At 37.4% G+C, this 16,570-nt stretch overlaps 1 protein-coding gene across 41 annotated transcripts in view; it reads left to right on the plus strand.

Annotated features, from left to right (window-relative positions):
* LOC116667777 overlaps positions 1–16,570 on the plus strand; it is a 193,371-nt gene that overhangs the window by 90,866 nt on the left and 85,935 nt on the right. For 30 of the 41 annotated variants that reach the window (XR_004324840.1, XR_004324836.1, XR_004324841.1 and 27 more), the window contains one exon: positions 9,622–15,823. The exons of 2 other annotated variants lie outside the window; for them this stretch is intronic. Coding sequence is in view for 1 of the 39 variants with exons in the window: in XM_032493794.1 (XP_032349685.1) it covers positions 9,622–9,677 (56 nt within the window). In the remaining 38 variants the exon portion in view is untranslated. Of the gene's footprint in view, positions 1–9,621; positions 15,824–16,570 lie in introns of those variants that run through there. 9 more of the 41 variants (XR_004324843.1, XR_004324829.1, XR_004324837.1 and 6 more) reach the window with 1 other exon arrangement.

Here is a 16,570-nt window from a genome sequence, read left to right on the forward strand (position 1 = left end):
CACGTCTCTCACTTTAAAACAAAAGCTAGAAAGGACTAAGCTTAGTGAGGAAGGCATGTTGAAAGCAGACATAGATAAAAAAAAAAACGAGGCCTCTTGCACCAAACAGTTAGCCAAGCTCTGAGTGCAACAGAACAGTTTTGAAGGAAATTAAAAGTGCTACTCCAGTGAACACACGAATGATAGGAAAGTAATTGCTGATACGGAGAAAGTTTGGTCAGGATAGATCAAACCAGCTACAAAATCCTCCTTAAACCAAAGCCTAATCCAGAGGAAGTAAGACCCTAAGCCCTTCAGTCTGTGAAGGCTGAGAGAGGTGAGGAAACTGCAGAAGAAAAGCGTGAAGCCAGCAGAGACTGATTAGTTCAGGAGGTTTAAGGGAAAAGCCATCTCCATCATGTAAGAGTGCAACATGAAGCCGCAAGTTTTGATGTAGAAGCTGCAGCAAATTATCCAGAGGATCTGGCTCAGATCATTAATGAAGGTGGCTACACTAAGCAACAGATTTTCAGTGTGGAAGAAACAGCCTCCTATTGGAGGATGATGCTATTTAGGGCTTTCATGGAGAAGTCAGTGTCTTTCATGGAGACGTCAATGAAGCTTCAAAGCTTCAAAGGACAGGCCGACTCTCTCATTAGGGGCTAATGTAGCTGGTGACTTGAGGTTGAAGCCAATGATCATTTAGCATTTGGAAAACCCTAGGGCCCTTAAGAATTATGAAAAGTCTACTCTTCCTGTGCTCTGTCAGTGGACGACAAAGCCTGGATGACAGCACATCTGTTACAACATGGTTTATTAAATCTTTTTAGCCCACTGTTGAGAACTACTGCTCAGAGAGATTTCTTTTAAAATATGACTGGGAGACTGTGTTTCTAGGAATTTATCCATTTCTTTTGAGTTGTCTATTTCATTGGCATATAGTTGTTTGTAGTAATCTCTTATGATCCACTGTATTTCTGTGATGTCAGTTGTAACTTCTCTTTCATTTTTATTTTGTTTATTTTGGTTCTCTCTCTTTTTTCTTGATGGATCTGGCTAAAGGTTTATCGATGTTGTTTATCTTTTCAAAGAACCAGCTCTTAGCTTTATTAATCTTTTCTATTGTTTTTGTTTTTTTTGGTCCCTATTTCATTTATTTCTACTCTGATTTTTATTATTTCTTTCCTTCTACCAACTTTGAGTTTAATTTGTTTTTCTAGTTCCTTTACCTGTAATTATTTATTTGAGATTTTAAAAAATTTCCTGAAGTAGGTTTATATTATTATAAACTTCCTGCTTAGAACTGCCTTTGCTGCATCCATAGATTGTGAATCCTTGTGCTTCCATTTTCATTTGTCTCCAGGTATTTTTTAAATTTCCTCTTTTATTTCTTCAGTGACTCCTTGATTGTTTGGCAGCATGTTGTTCAGGCTCCATGTTTTTGTGATTTTTGTAGTTTTTTTTTTTTCTTGTAGTTTATTCTAGTCTCATAATACTGTGGTAAGAAAAGATGCTTAATATAATTTCTATTTTCTTAAATTACTGAGACTTGTTTTGTGACCTAGCATGTGATCTATCCCGGAGAATATTACATATGCATTTGAAAAGAATATATATTCTGCTGTTTTTGGATGAAATGTCCTGTATGTATCTGTTAAAGCCATTTGATATGGTATGTTATTTAAGGCCAGTATTTCTTCATTGATGTTCTGTCTGAGTGAGCTGTCCCTTGATGTAAATGGATGTTAAATTCCCTTCCTATTATTGTACTACTTTCAATTTCTCCCTTTATGTTTGTTAATTTTTTCAATGTATTTATGTGCTTTTATGTTGGGTGCATGTATATTTATAATGACTATATATCCTTATTGAATTGATCCCTTTATGATTACCTAATGTTTTTCTTTGTCTCATGTTACAGTCTATGTTTTTAATTCTATTTTGCCTGATATAAGTATTGCTACTCCTGCTTTCTTTTTGTTTCCATTTACATGGAATGCCTTTTTCCTTCTTTTAATTTTTATTCTGTATGTGTCTCTAGATCTCAAGTGAGTAGGTAGCATATAGATGAGTCTTGTTTTTGAATCCATTCTGCCGCTCTGTCTTTTGATTGAAGCATTTATTCCGTTCACATTTAAAGTAATTATTGGTAGATATGTACTCATTGCCATTTTGCTGACTGTGTTCAGGTTGTTTGTGTAAGTCTTTTTTATTGTTTTCTTCTTCTTTTGCTCTCTTCCCTTCTGACTTGATGATAATCTTTATTGTTATGTTTTAATGCCTCTCGTTTTTTGTGTATCTGTAATAGGTTTTGGGTTTGTTGTTGCCTTTGTCTGTCTATCTATCTATCTATCTATCTATCTATCTATCTATCTGTCTATCTATCTATCTAGTTGATGATCTCTTAAGTTAAATGCCTTCTAACCACCCTACATTTATACTTCTTCCCAGTGTTTAATGTTTTTGACATCTTATTTACATATTTTTGTTTCATGTCTCCCTTAACTACTTATTGTAGATATAGATGATTTTACTACTTTTGTTTTTTAACCTTCCTACTATCTCTATAAGTGGCTGATCTATTACCTTTATTGTATGTTTGCCTTTACCTGCTGGTGTGCAGGGCTGTGTCCCAGGACTAATAGGTTAGAAGGAAAATATTTAAATGTTGTTTGCCAGTGCCAGTGTGAACAATGCCTGTTGCCGCTGTCTCTGTTCCCAAGGGGGTCCTGGTTAGTTCCTGCCTCTCCAAGAGGCTCTCCAAAATCAACAAGTGGGTCTTATCCAGGCTTCTTTCAAACGACTGCCTCTGTGCTGGGACTCAGAACGTGTGACACTTTGTGCATGATCTTTAGGAGCAGTCTCTGTTACCTATGGTCCTCCAGCTCTCTTCAACACAAACCCCGTGGGTTTTCAAAGCCAAATGTTCTGAGGGCTTATTTTCCCAGTCAGGACTCCTGGTTGAGAGATCCTAGTGTGGGTTCAGACACCTCACTTCCTGGGGAAGACTTTATTTTTGTCATATTCCTCCCATTTGTGGGTCACTTGCCCAAGGATGTAGGTCCTGACTGTACTGCTTCTCTACCCCCCATACTGATCAACTTGTGGTTCCTTCTTTATGTCTTTAGCTGTGGAAATTCTTTTCTGCTAGTCTTCACATCATTCTCATAGATGGTTGCTCTGTAAGTAGTTAGAATTTTCATGTTGTTCGTGGGAGGAGGTGAGTTCAGGGTGTTTCTACTCCTCCATCTTGGCCACCTCTTGTCTTAGTTTTCTTCACAAGTTAAAAATAGCTATTTAGGTAAGATATTCATGGAGGAGAATATGATCAATACTTTACTCACTTGAAAATTCTCCTTGAAAACTTGAAACTCTCATGTAAATCTCTTGTATTTACCATCTATACCCTCTTTTCTCAAAAGGAGCAATAGAAAACACAGAATATTGCTCCCTAATGATAGTTTATGTTAGATGTTTATTTAGTCACTCCTCAGAATGAAAGTTTGTAGTGGGGATTGAGTGCACAGGACTTTCCAAGGGGGGAAAACAAAGTCACTTAAGCTCTTTAAATTTTTCATTCACTTCATAGTACATTATTTTTTTTATCTCTCTCTCTCTCTCTCACACATACACACACACACACACACAGACACACAACACAGAGAGAAACTAAAATACTCCACAGAGTGTTTTAATAGTAAGATTAAATCTATGTCCTTTTACTGGTCAGTCCTCTTTCATGTGCATAATTACTTCCAAGGACAAAAAAAAAAAAAAAAAAAGAAGTCTCATCTCAAACATCTGTATATTTAACATATAATTCTCCTGCTAGATTTACTTTGGATTTAGTTCTCAAAGATAGACTCTAATATCTTTAACTGAAGCTTTAAAAAATAGATTTTACATACCCAGCCTCTATTCTGAATTCTAGGGAGATACCTCCTCACTATGTTTCAAATTTTAACAAGAACTGTCTTATCTTCCAATATCCACTTTAAAAAATATTTTCCATACTCTTTCTGACTGTTATCTCCTTACAAAATATAGAAATGGTTTTTCTAATGTTATTTGCAAAGGAGCAACTTCCTAGGGCTCTCAGTAACTATACTATGTATGCCTCCCCCAAATCCCAAGATAATCCCCTCTGAAGGTCTGACAGACTTTTTAGAATTATTATGACATTCAGAGTGCTCTCAGGGCTCTGAGCCACAGAAAGTATTTTTCCAATATTATAATTTATCTGTGATCTTTTGACTGCCATGTCCTCTAAAATACTTAGGAAGACAAAGTCAACATGGCTTATTCTTGAGTACTTTTTGATTTGTTCTGGGAAGACAGTTTTTGAATTTGAGAGGTGAGAGGTGTACACTCACAGTTTCCACTTTGAGAGTGGAAAGTATCACCTTTTTTCACCAAAGGGATTGATGGCTTCAGATATACCTAGCTTAGCTGATCCTCTGTCACTCTCACAGCAACATCTACCCATTTCCCAGTAATTGGGGCTCCAATATCTAGGTGTATTAGCAGGGTAACCATCACACTCAGGCTCTTAGCTCTGAGTTTAGTTCTGAAGTTGCTTTGTAACCCGGTAACCTCCCAAGTCCCTGAATTGATCTGCTTATCAGGAGAGGTGGAGTGTGTAAGCAGGCCCATAGAGCAAGCAGAGGAGCCCTAGACAGCTTTATAGTACTGTCTACTGTAAGCAGACTCATATGGAATCAAGCCTAATCATTAGCAATTTAATGAGGAACTATCATCTCAGAGCTCAGCATTGGATTTGATGTGGAGGAAACAGGATTCTGATGTGGAGGAGGTAGGAAGTACCATTCCGGAGCTCTGGGCGTTGCCCAAGTCTATATAGAACACTATGAAGGGGGTGGTGCTGGATGCCATGAAAATCTGGCTTACAAGGGAATAGGAGAGAGGCAAAAGGCACAGAAAAGAGGTGGAAGGGCATGGAATTCAGTTGTTTGTCTGTCTCACTTTTGCCAAATGGTGGCTCTGTTTCAGAGCTAAACCCGTGAGTAAAGGGCTAGGGAGAAACAAACACTTTGAATTTATTCTCCTCCCCACTTTGAGCCTTGTTTTGAATATTTCTTCTTTGTGGTCGCATCTGAATTTTCCTGACTTCTACATGCACACAAGCTGTTTCATGCTGAGAGTTGTTACAAAGCAGATCAGTGAATAAAAAATAAGCCAAAATGTTCGCATTTTAGGTCAAAACATTTTTACTGCTCTGACGAAGTAATTTTCTCCTTACTTAGATGGAACATATGTCATAAGACATTCCATAGAGCAGTCTTCCTTGTAGCTGCAGATAAAGGATTTCTTTGACTGCTAGCTCTCTACCAAGCCTTTATTAGCAGAGCACAAAGTAATTGTATTGTCTGTTTGGCTGGTATTATTTGGAAAAAGTAATTATCTAAAAAAAGAGAATATGCAGACAGACTGATTTAATAATTTGTATATCAATTTTTGCCTTTTGGGTGGTTGTTATTAACATATAAATTATCTTATAAAGCATATTCTGCACAATGCATAAACTCTGGAACAATGAGAGAAAATAAAAACCAGGTTCAAAAAGTCTCCCTCCACACACTAGAATTTCCCGTAATTCAAAACGGAGAAATAACTCAAGATTCTGAAAGCATGTGAGACTGCCTCGCTGTGCCATAGAATTTTGAATCACTTCCAGTAAAAAGCTTTCTTTAATGTTTAGGCATACATCTCTTGCCAAATAGGTCAGCAGAAGGTAGAAAATGCAAGCTTTGGAAGATCTTCCTGCATGTCCAGCCATGCCAAGTCCTGCTCAGCTATTTAATGCTCACACTCTGCTTGTTCCTTCAAAGACCAGGGCACAAGTTCTGCCAGAAGCCCACTTGAGAATAGTCTTTTTAAACCTACTCTAATAAAGCCTAGGAGTCATTGCAGCAGTTCATGTCATCTGGTCTCAGAGGTTTTGAAGCCTAGGAAGTGAATCATGCCTAAAAGGCCTAGGATGGGGTAGTTAAGGATATTGTAGTATTTCTAAAAATATTTATACATGGCCATGTGCACGAAATGCTCATTGATTCAGTAATCAATGAAGACATCTTTCTTAATTTTTTTTTTTTTTTTACAAGATTCTTCTTTCTGATCAGTGAGATCCTTCTCTGCATATATTTATACTTGGGGGAAAGTCTCAATATATAGAATATGCAATAAACATCTATGATCAATATTCACCACCAAATAGAACAAACATTAACTTTTATTCCCTTCAGATGTTTTTCCTTGTTTAAATAAAGCTTTAAAATCTCTATGTTTTCTTTGTCAAGCCCATTCTCGTCTCTTCCCCAAAGGTCAGCATTATCTGGTGCATGTATCCCAATTGTATTTTTGTCTTGGTACTATATTTATTTTATGTCCCTTAACATAGTTTTGTAATATTCTACATACATGTCTTAACCAAAATTCTTTTAAAAATGAAATTACATTTCCTAATTGTTACTGATAGTACCTAAGTATGGTATTGCTCTTTGCCTATCAATCTCAAGTCGGGTAATTCGAATGCTCTTAATTTTAAAGGTTATCTGAAGGTTTTTTTGAATATCTAGGAAGGTAATCATATAGTCTACAAGTAAAAATTTTGCCTCTTGCTTTACAATCCTCATACCTCTTTTTTCTTAAACTATTCCTTTGGTTAGGAAATCCAGTTCAATATTGTAAGCATCCTTGTCTTCTTATGTTACTGGAAATGCTTCTAAACTTTTACCATTTAGACTAATATTTGTTGTTAGTGTTTGATAGATTCACTTGAGTAGGTAGGAGAAGTTGCCTTTTTGCAATTTTTTGAGGGTTTTTTTTTCTGCTTCATTGAGAGGAATATATGGCATTTCTCTATTGAATTCTTAATGCAATAAATGTGATTTAATTTGATAGGTTTTTCTGATGTTAAATCATCCTTACCATCCTAATCTTAATCCATTTAGTCATGATTTATATATATCAAATATATATATATATATCTATGTGTGTGTGTGTATATAGACACACACATATCTATTCAATATGGCAATTTGGGGACTTTTTAACTTATTAGTTGCATCATTCATTTAACAAATATTAATTGAGTTAATTAACTTGTTAATTACATTTAGGGAAGCAGTCAGTAAGCAAGATTAGTAAGTAAAATACGTAATATGTTCATAGTATGTTAGAGAATGATTGCTTTAAAAGGAAAGAACAAGGAGAGAAAAGGGATGTGAAATCTGTGCGAAGGGTTGGACTTTAAATTGAGTGTCATAAAAGTCTTCACGAAAGTGTGAATTTGAGGATAAGCCTGTCGGAAGCGAGAGGATCTAGCTTTGCAGCTAAGTAGATGAGAAATGGTCTAAGCAGAGGAAGCAGAAGTTAAACAGTCCTAAAGCAGGAACATTTCTGAGATGCTTGAAAAATAATTTGGTAATTTTTTTTCTAGAAAATTGCCAATTTCAGTGAAATTTTCCAATTTATTGGCATAAAATTACTTATATAATGCTTCATTATTTAGAAAAACAATTACATTTGCAATTCCTAACATTGGCTTTTTGTCACTTTTGGGGGGTCGGCCTATCTAGAAATTTATCTATTTCATTATTATTCTCAATATTATTATTACCAATTTTTCTCTGTATATTGGAATTGACAATTTATACACTGCATCTTAGATGTGCAAAAAAGTCACATCATATTACTTTACCCCATGGGGACATCCTCCCTCTTACTCTTGTAGAAAGCACTAGTACACTTCTGGATCTCTTCCATGTCCAACAGACACTGATAAAAATTTGGCAGTGCTAACCCAGTCTGCCTGAACACACCACACTGCCATTTGACTCTCCTGCAACCGAGTGCTGTTGGCGTGAAAGCATCCTACAAAGTAGCCTCCTCAGTGCTCCCACGGAGGCACAACAAGTTACCCTCTTTTTGCCATCGCTCTCAACCCTTTCACTAACCACCTGCGTAAGCTTAGGGTTGCACAGGGGTTGCTGTTAAATCTTAAAGAACCATCAGCACAAAGGAGAACAGAGATTGAGTCTGACCAGTCAGGGAGAAAGCTGAGCTCTCCTGAGTAACCTCCTCACTTGTGTCAGGCCAAGGTGCCATGAGTTACAGACGCTTCAGGACTAGTAGTAAGGACCGAGGGCAATTAGATAAATGGAATGAGATGCTTCAACTAGACTATATTAATCATAGTTTAAATTTTTTTTTTGTATTTTATGATGTTTTGACATTTTGGGGACTCACTTACAAGGGAGACACTGTCCCTCCTAGGGTTAGCTAATTCCCAGAGATAAACACTTGTCTGAGAGCACAATCTTCAAATGCATATCAATCCAATCCACAGCCCATACCCTCAACTACTTCCTTTACTGGGAGCTACTATTCCCGTTTTAATCTTTTCAAAGCGTGGTATCAGGCAACTAGGGGCCGTTGCTAAGCCTCAGAGCCCACCAGAATTATTCAACCCTAGATCTGTCTATCCTGTTTGCCCTGCCTTCCCATTTTTTTCCCCACAAAAAAATACAGTGAAGGCTCTTGCCATGCTTTCCCCTCGCTCCCACTGACTCCTCACTAAGCCCGGGGCTTCCCCGTGTGGCCCTGCTGGCATGCCATGCCTCCTATTTCTAGAATCCGTGAGTATAAACTTCTTCCTTGGTAACAGTCATTTCCGTGTCTGCATGTCTTACCACACCTGATTAACAGAAATCCTGGGTACATTTTAAAATGCAAAGGGCCACATGTAGATCATAGGCTTGTGTACCCAGTGCCATTAGGATGTGTAAAGTTCCTTTGCAACCAGACGCCATCCTAAGAAGGAAGAAACTGGGGAGGAGAGAGAGGATTAGAGTCTTTGAATGGGGATTTAAGCAGTTCATAATCCTAGTCTCACAGAAAGTAAACTATTTCTGCTCTTTCTAAAAAAAAAATTTTATGGGGGGGTCATGGTAATTTAGGTTTATTTATTTAATTTATTATTATTTTTAAACAGAGGATACTGGGAATTGAACCCAGGACCTTGTGCATGCTAGGCAAGCACTCTACCACTGAGCTATACCCTCCCAAATCACTGCTGCTCTTGATGGAAGATCTTTTGGTCAAACTTTACCATCCCAAGGAGATGGCGACTGATTATGGATGACGTTCCTCGAGCTGCTTAGTCCTAGTTTTTAGCACCATTAAATGGCTTCTGAGTTTAGTTCTTTTGAGTGAGGAATTTCTGCTTGAATGTTCAATACTTTTACCTGCTTGCAAGAATCAGAGGTAGCATCATATTTTGCTACTGATTATAATTTATTTAACAGAACACTGTGGTACAGTGTGGTCAGATTGCCTGAGTTTGAATCTAGGCTCCACCACACAGGCTGTGTGACCTTGGCCAGGTTGCTTAACTTCTCTTCACCGTAATTTTCTCACCTATAAAATGAAAATAATTATAATCATGTCTACTTCATGGAGTCGTTGTGAGGGGTAAATAAGCCAATCCAGAGAATTTGTTAGTGTAATGCCTGGCACTTACTGAGCATTCAACAAATGTCGATTTTGATTACAGTGAGAATGATTATTAGCATGTCTTTGTGGAGGGACTCTGCTAAGTGACCCCGTTTCCTGTTTTCCCAGCTCCCCAGGTGGTAGTGTTATTAACGGAATGGTGGAGCGGTGCGTGGATCCTCTGACTCTAACGCCCATGCTCTTCATCACCATCTCCCTGTGACTGAAGGTTTAAGAGAGGATGAAGCAAAGAAAGAGTTCAGACTTTCTAGCATCAGTTTACTACGTCAGGCATCCAAGAGCGAAAAACAAGAGAACTCAGGAAGCCTTGTGACATTTCTCCTGTTGTCACCAGTGTTGCTGGCATTCAGACCACTCAACCCAAACTGCAGTCTACAAGACATCCCACAGGCCTCTCTGAAAACACTTCAAGAATGTCATGCTTTTTTCTTTTCCACAAAAAGGCCAACATTACTGAAACATTTCATTTTTTGTTTGGAGAAAAGATGTTCTTTGGCATTGAACTATCTCGCATGAGGTTATTTTCTGGAACATCAGACGATCATCGATAGCTAACAAGGCTGGTTTTGCTTAAATGAAAACCAGCATGAAGCAACCAAATTGTTGCATCTAGCCAAGAGCCACAGGACTCATTAAGTTATGGGGTCACCAGTATCAAAGGCAAAGATTTTTTTTTTAAGCTAGTACTTAACCTAAATGCTAATCTCTTTTAAAAAAGAAAAAGGCAATGTTGAGGGACAGCAAGTTAAAAAGAGAGAAAGAGAAAAAGGAAGTTCTGGTTATTTGGTATTTAAAGAGCACGCACTACTGAAAAAACAAACTACTCCAATGCCTTCATTTCATAAATAGCGACTAGAAGTAGCGCTGCTTAGAGGAATGAAATAGCATTGATAAATATTTTGTAATTGAAGTTTAAACTTCGAGCAATTGCATTTAATAAGTAATAGTGCGTAAGTCACACTCCAGTAGGGAATGGAAAGTTCCAAAGAGGACAACCAAGCAAAGAAGAATAAAATAAAGAAGAGTCTCAAGACAGGAGAGGGCAGGGGCTCTCACCTTGGTCCTCCCAGCTCAGGATTCACCTGTCCCTTAACAAGGAAGGATGGGAGCAAATACCACAAGCATCCCATTTATTATTTGTAGTTGGTTGTGTTGTGAGTGGTTCTTAGATTCATAGCAGAGAAACAATATGCATTACATCATTTGTCCTTTTGTCATCAATATGAAGTCCTGAGTAGAAGACCTCCTTGAGATGTTGCGCATGGAAGGGTAAGAATTCAGTTTGATCATTGCGGTGTGGGCTTGTTACCCACACAACTTTCTCAAGGGAGAGGAAAAGACAAAGACAGAAGTAAGAAAAAAGAGGAGGAGGGGGAGGGGAGAGAAAGAGAGAGAGAGAGACTGAGAAATAAGCCCCAATGCCCTAAGGCACCTATTGTATGTAATGAATAACTTCTCGCCTTTGCATGTGGACTGTTCCTAGTTGTTATCTGCCATCATCCTTGGAAGAAAAGAGAAGATAACATTCAAATCATTTTTTGGTAGACTTAAATTTCCTTGTGGACGCTGCACTGAGAAAGGCTGCTAGAAACTGTTTTCAAAGGAGGCCTTGTCTCATCTGGATGGGTCATAGATTTCACTGATGTATTGAGATGTGTTAAACTCTCGGTACTGACACTTCACCCAACGGCATTAAAACAGCCTTTAAGATACCAACGTTAGAGCCTAACAGGCATTGGTTCAAATTCGAGTTCTGCCACCTCCGATGACTTGATGAGACGACGCGTGTAGAATGGACTTTAGCACACCGTGAACACGCAACACGTTATTATTAATCACTGGGTGTGACGGTCTGAGTATCCCCACTGCATAGCTTTCCTCTTGGGGGAGACTGAGAACAGCACAGAACCATTAGACCTGTCTCCTATGAGCCATCTGGCATTGATTCTTCAGCTGCACGTCTAGGGACGAGCTGCACGTCTAGGGACGAGCTGCACGTCTAGGGACAAGCTGCACATCTAGGGACAAGCTGCACATCACTAAGGCCATAAAATAAAGGAAGCAGTAATTCTCCTCTGACCATTCAACTGCTAAGATGAAGAGACCTGGAACTTTACATTCTCTAGGATAACACAGAGAAAGCCTTCTAATAGGATACCCTGTTGCTGGTGTCAAGACTGTTAGCTAAGGGGGAAGGGATGTTTTGTATGCTAGAAGGTTTTCCGTTATCCATTAGGGTTGTGGTCTCTTTGAGTTCTTGTCATAACCTGCAGCTGTGTTTTACGAAAGAATTAACCCTAGGTAGCTTTTGCAGCAATAAAATAATATTCTGTAGATGGCTTGTTCATTTTCTGCATGTATTTTACTGCTGTGTAAGACATGAGGAGTGAGAAGACGGGAGAGAAAAAGCATGAGGCGAGGCAGAGAGATGTGCAGAGAAGAGGAAGACGTATATATAGCTCCTATTCTTTGTCACTTTAACTAAATATGTATTTTCTGAGTCTCTTTTTCAGGCCATAAAAAAAGCAGAGCCAAGTTTTATTACTTTTAAAATGAAATACCGTGTGCTGCTTTTCTTTCTGGTTATAAATATGCATTATAGACAATATAAAAAGCGTACTGAAAATTATTTTTTTAATGTCCCATAATGCTGTTAACCAGATGTAAATATTTATAGCATTCTGGTGCTTTTCCTTTCTAATATGTTTTCTATGTATATTTTTATGTGGTTTGTATTAAACATATAAGTTTGTAGCTCTTTCTGTGAGTGTTTTGAGTTATCAAGTACACTTTTCCACATCATTAAAAAATCTTTTAAAGATAAAATGTGATCAATTCGTTCCATACACAAGAATAAACTCTAAATAAGAGATCTAAATGTTAAGAAACGGAGCTGTATAATGCTAGAAGAAAACATAATGACTTTCCATATAGCCTCGGTGAAGGAAGAGCTATCTAAACTATGACATCGAATTCAGATGCAATAAAAGAAATCGATAAGTTTGACTACAAGAAGATTAAAACACTTTTGCATGGCAAAAAAAGCACCATGAGTAAAGTCAGAGGACAAACAACAAATTGAGAATAACTATATGTGATATAAATCACAGATAAAGCACTAATTTCCCTAATATGTAATACCTTTTAAGGATTGAAGAAAAAAGGACCAAAAGTCCGATAGAAAAAAATAGACATGAGATATAAACAGAAAATTTATATTTATACATTTATATATGTGTAGTATATATATGTCCCTTAAATATACGAAGAAATGTTGAATTTTTATTCATAACAAGAGAAATGGAAATTGAAAAGAAATTGAAATACTACATCCAAACATCAGATTGGCAAAAATTTTAAAGCTTAGTAAGGCTGAGAAGAAGAAACTGGGCACTCTTACACAACGTTGGTGGGAAAGTAAAATGGTGCAATCCCTAGAGAAGGGTGTGGTATGATAATAAATTAATTTCTTTTTTGTCTTAGATTCCTGACACAGAGCTCCTAAAACCCTTGGAATTTCTTGAGTAACTGGAATGTCTTTTATTATTCACAAGTCCCTGTAGAGCACACCTAAGTTTATGCTAACGAAGTAACTTAGTTTGTGGCCCTTAGTTTCAGGATGAGGCTGGTTACCCCAAAGACCAAGCTATTAGGAGGTAGGGGACTTTCAGTCTCACTTCTGACATTTGGGGAGGGGCGGGAGGAGGGACTGGAGATGAAGTTCTAGAAAAACTCTTGAACAGCGAATTTTGATGCGCTTCTGGGTCAGTGAATGTGCTGGGAGGGTGAAGCCCTGGAGAGGACTCAGAAGCTCCATGACCCTCTCCCCATTCCTTGCCCTATGATCTCTTCCATCCGGCCGTTCCTAAGTTGTACCTTTTATATAAACTGGTAACTGCAAATAAAGTGCTCTCCTGAGTTCGTGAGCCATTCTAGCAAATTATCAAACATGAGGAGGCGGTTGTGAGAACCCCCAATTCATAGCTGGTAGGTCAGAAGGTGGCCCGGGACTTTGAACTAGTATCTGAAATGAAAGTAGTCTTATGGGACTGAGTCCTTAGCCTATGGGGTCTGTGCCGCCTGCAGGTAGTTAGTGTCAAAATCGAAATGAATTGTTGGACACCCAGGTGGTCTCTGGAGAAGCAGGAGATCGGTTGTTGGTGCCAGAGAACACCCCAAGGAGGATATGACAACATCTAACAATACCACATATGTCTGCATCCTTTGACTCAGCAAACCCACTTCTAGGAACTGACCCTGAAGATAATCCCCAGGAATGTGAAAATACATATGCAAAAGGTCACTCTTGGCCACATTATTTGTAATTGCTAACTATTGCAGACCATCTGAATGCTTCAGTATGGGAAATTGGTGGAACAAACTAAGACATATAGTTTCATACAACTATCTATTTTCAAAAGAGGAGTATCTCTACTAATCGATTTCTAGGATATGTTATGTACAAAACAGTATCTACGGTGTACTCTTTTACCTTTACTGTAAGAAATGAATAGGAAAACATCCTACATTTATTTTTTAAAAATTAATTTTGCAAAAATAACAAGAAGGATAAACCAGAAACTAAAATTTGTTGCCTATTAGGAGAGGGGGAAATGGGGTGGGATACAGGAATGAGTAACACTTCTTTGAGTGTATAGTTTTGTATAGTTTTGACTTTTGGAAACATGCTAATGTTATACATTTTAAAAAGTCAAGAATGATGGGGAAAAGCCCCTAAAATTGAATGCAAACAGAAACAAATGAACCAAATGAATTTTAAATGAATAACATAACCAGAGAGACAGGGGCACTGGTGAAAATAGAACAAATTCAAGTTACTTTTGACCAGTGTACTTTTTATTTAAAATTACTTACTAATACTGTGATAAGCGGAATTCTATGATGGCCCTGAAGATTCCTGCCTTGTGGCATATAAACTCTATAAAAAGCCCTCCCCTTGAGCATTGTAGGAACCGATGAGAAAATAATAAGGTAGTTGCTCCCTCCTTAGGCTCTGTTATAGGAGCAAGGTGATGGAGAGCTACTGTTGTGCTACGTGTGAGACTACGTCAGAGCCGACGAGGAGAGGAGAGGGCATGTGGCTGAGAGCTGCAGGTCATTTCTGGGGAGCTGAAAATGGCCCCCAGTTGGACAACCAGCAAAAATGTAAAGATGTCAGTCTTAAAACTACATGGAACTGAATTCAGCCAATATCAATGAGCTTGGAAGAGGACCCCAGGCTCTGGATGTGAACCACAGCACACGTGACACCTTGATTTCAGCCTTGGGAGACTATGAGCAGAGAACCCAGATGCTCTGTGCTCAGACTTCTAATCTAGAGAACTCTGGGAGAATAAATGGGTATTATTGAATAAGGGAGAAGAGAAAGATCTTTCTTACAGTAAAAGGCTCACCAAAAAATACAGAAAGAATATAGATGAAATGATGAAGTCAGAAAACCTCCATTTTGCAATCATAATAGTAAAAAGTGATTCAGGCAAGCATCTTCGAAGGGAGAAAGGTTTGCTTGTAAATAGGATATTTACAACATCTCAGAGTATTTCCCTACAAATTATGTATTAATTTCAAAAGGAAAAAAAGTAAATATGGTAATGACTCCTTAACCAAATAATCAAAATAATGTCAACAATAAGGAAAAATTACCTGAAAAGGATGCATCATAATGTGGTATTTCAGCCAAAAATGCATAATCTGAATCTAATTATAAGAAAACATTGGAGAAACACAAACTGAGAAACATTCAGCAAAATAATCTTTTGTATTCTTCAGAAATATCAGTGTCATAAAAGACAAAGAAAGGCTGAAGAATCCTCCATATTTTAAAAATCTAGAGAGATGTGACAACTAAATGCAATATGTCAGCCTAGACTGGGAGAAAAAGCTACTACAGAGGACATTATTGGGACGATGGACAATATTGCTATATGGACTGTAGGTTAGATAAAAAATATTGTATCAATGTTAAATTTCCTGGATTTGATAACCGTACTGTGGTTATGTAAAAGAATGTTCCTGGTCTCAGGAAAGACACTGAAGTTTTAGAGGGTAACAAGGCATGATCAATGCAACCTAGTCTCAAATGGTTCTGGTGGGGAGAAATACTTTATACACACACACAAACACGCACACAGAATAATTAAAGACAAAATGATAAAATGTAGACGAATGTTTAAAATTTTGAAATCTGGGTAAATGGTTTACGAGTGTTCTTTGTTCTATTGTTACAGTTTTTCTGTAAGTTAAAATTGTTTCAAAATAAAAAGTAAAAATCATATTTTTTCAAATTAAAGAAGTTTTATATGCCTTTTATACTGGTTACAAAATACTCCATCTTATGAAGGTACTATAACTTATTAACTCCTTATTGTGCTTCTTGTTTATTATTTGTTTTTAATCATTATAAATAATATTGTGATGAGCATCTTTATTCATAATTCTCTGGTGTATATTCCTAGAAGTTGAATTCCTGGGACAACGCATTGAAACTATTAAAACACTGTTGATATATATTGTCAAAACACTTTGGGGAAGCTTCTATACAGTCATTCAGTTATTCACTTATTTTACTTATCCATTCATACCAATTTACAGTGTTTTACATGCTCATGTCCTTCCTCAACACTGAAAATGAATTTTCTTAATATTTCTAAGTGCATAGGCAAATTTTATTATATTTTTGTTATTATATACATTGTATTAGAAACAAACATTTTAGTATGCTTACTAGCCATTTATTTGTTCTAGGAATTTTCTATCTGTGTTTTCTGCCTATTTTTAAGGATGCTGTGTATTGTTTTAAATTGATGTTATTTCTTTATGTAGACACTATCTTAACACTTTGCCAGATTTATTGCAAAGGAGGGATCAATGGCTTAGCGGCTCGACTTTTAACTACACAGCACTGGCTCTTGCGTGCAAACTCAGTCTTAGCAGGAAACACTGAAGATGCTGGGAGGCTGTAAAAGGCTTCGTACGCAGGGCCAGCTTGGTGAAGAATTAGATTATAGAGAAAAGAGAACGTTTAAACAAATGTGGG

The sequence above is a fragment of the Camelus ferus genome, chromosome 12, assembly GCF_009834535.1.
Source record: "Camelus ferus isolate YT-003-E chromosome 12, BCGSAC_Cfer_1.0, whole genome shotgun sequence".
NCBI classification, from domain to species: Eukaryota; Metazoa; Chordata; class Mammalia; order Artiodactyla; family Camelidae; genus Camelus; species Camelus ferus.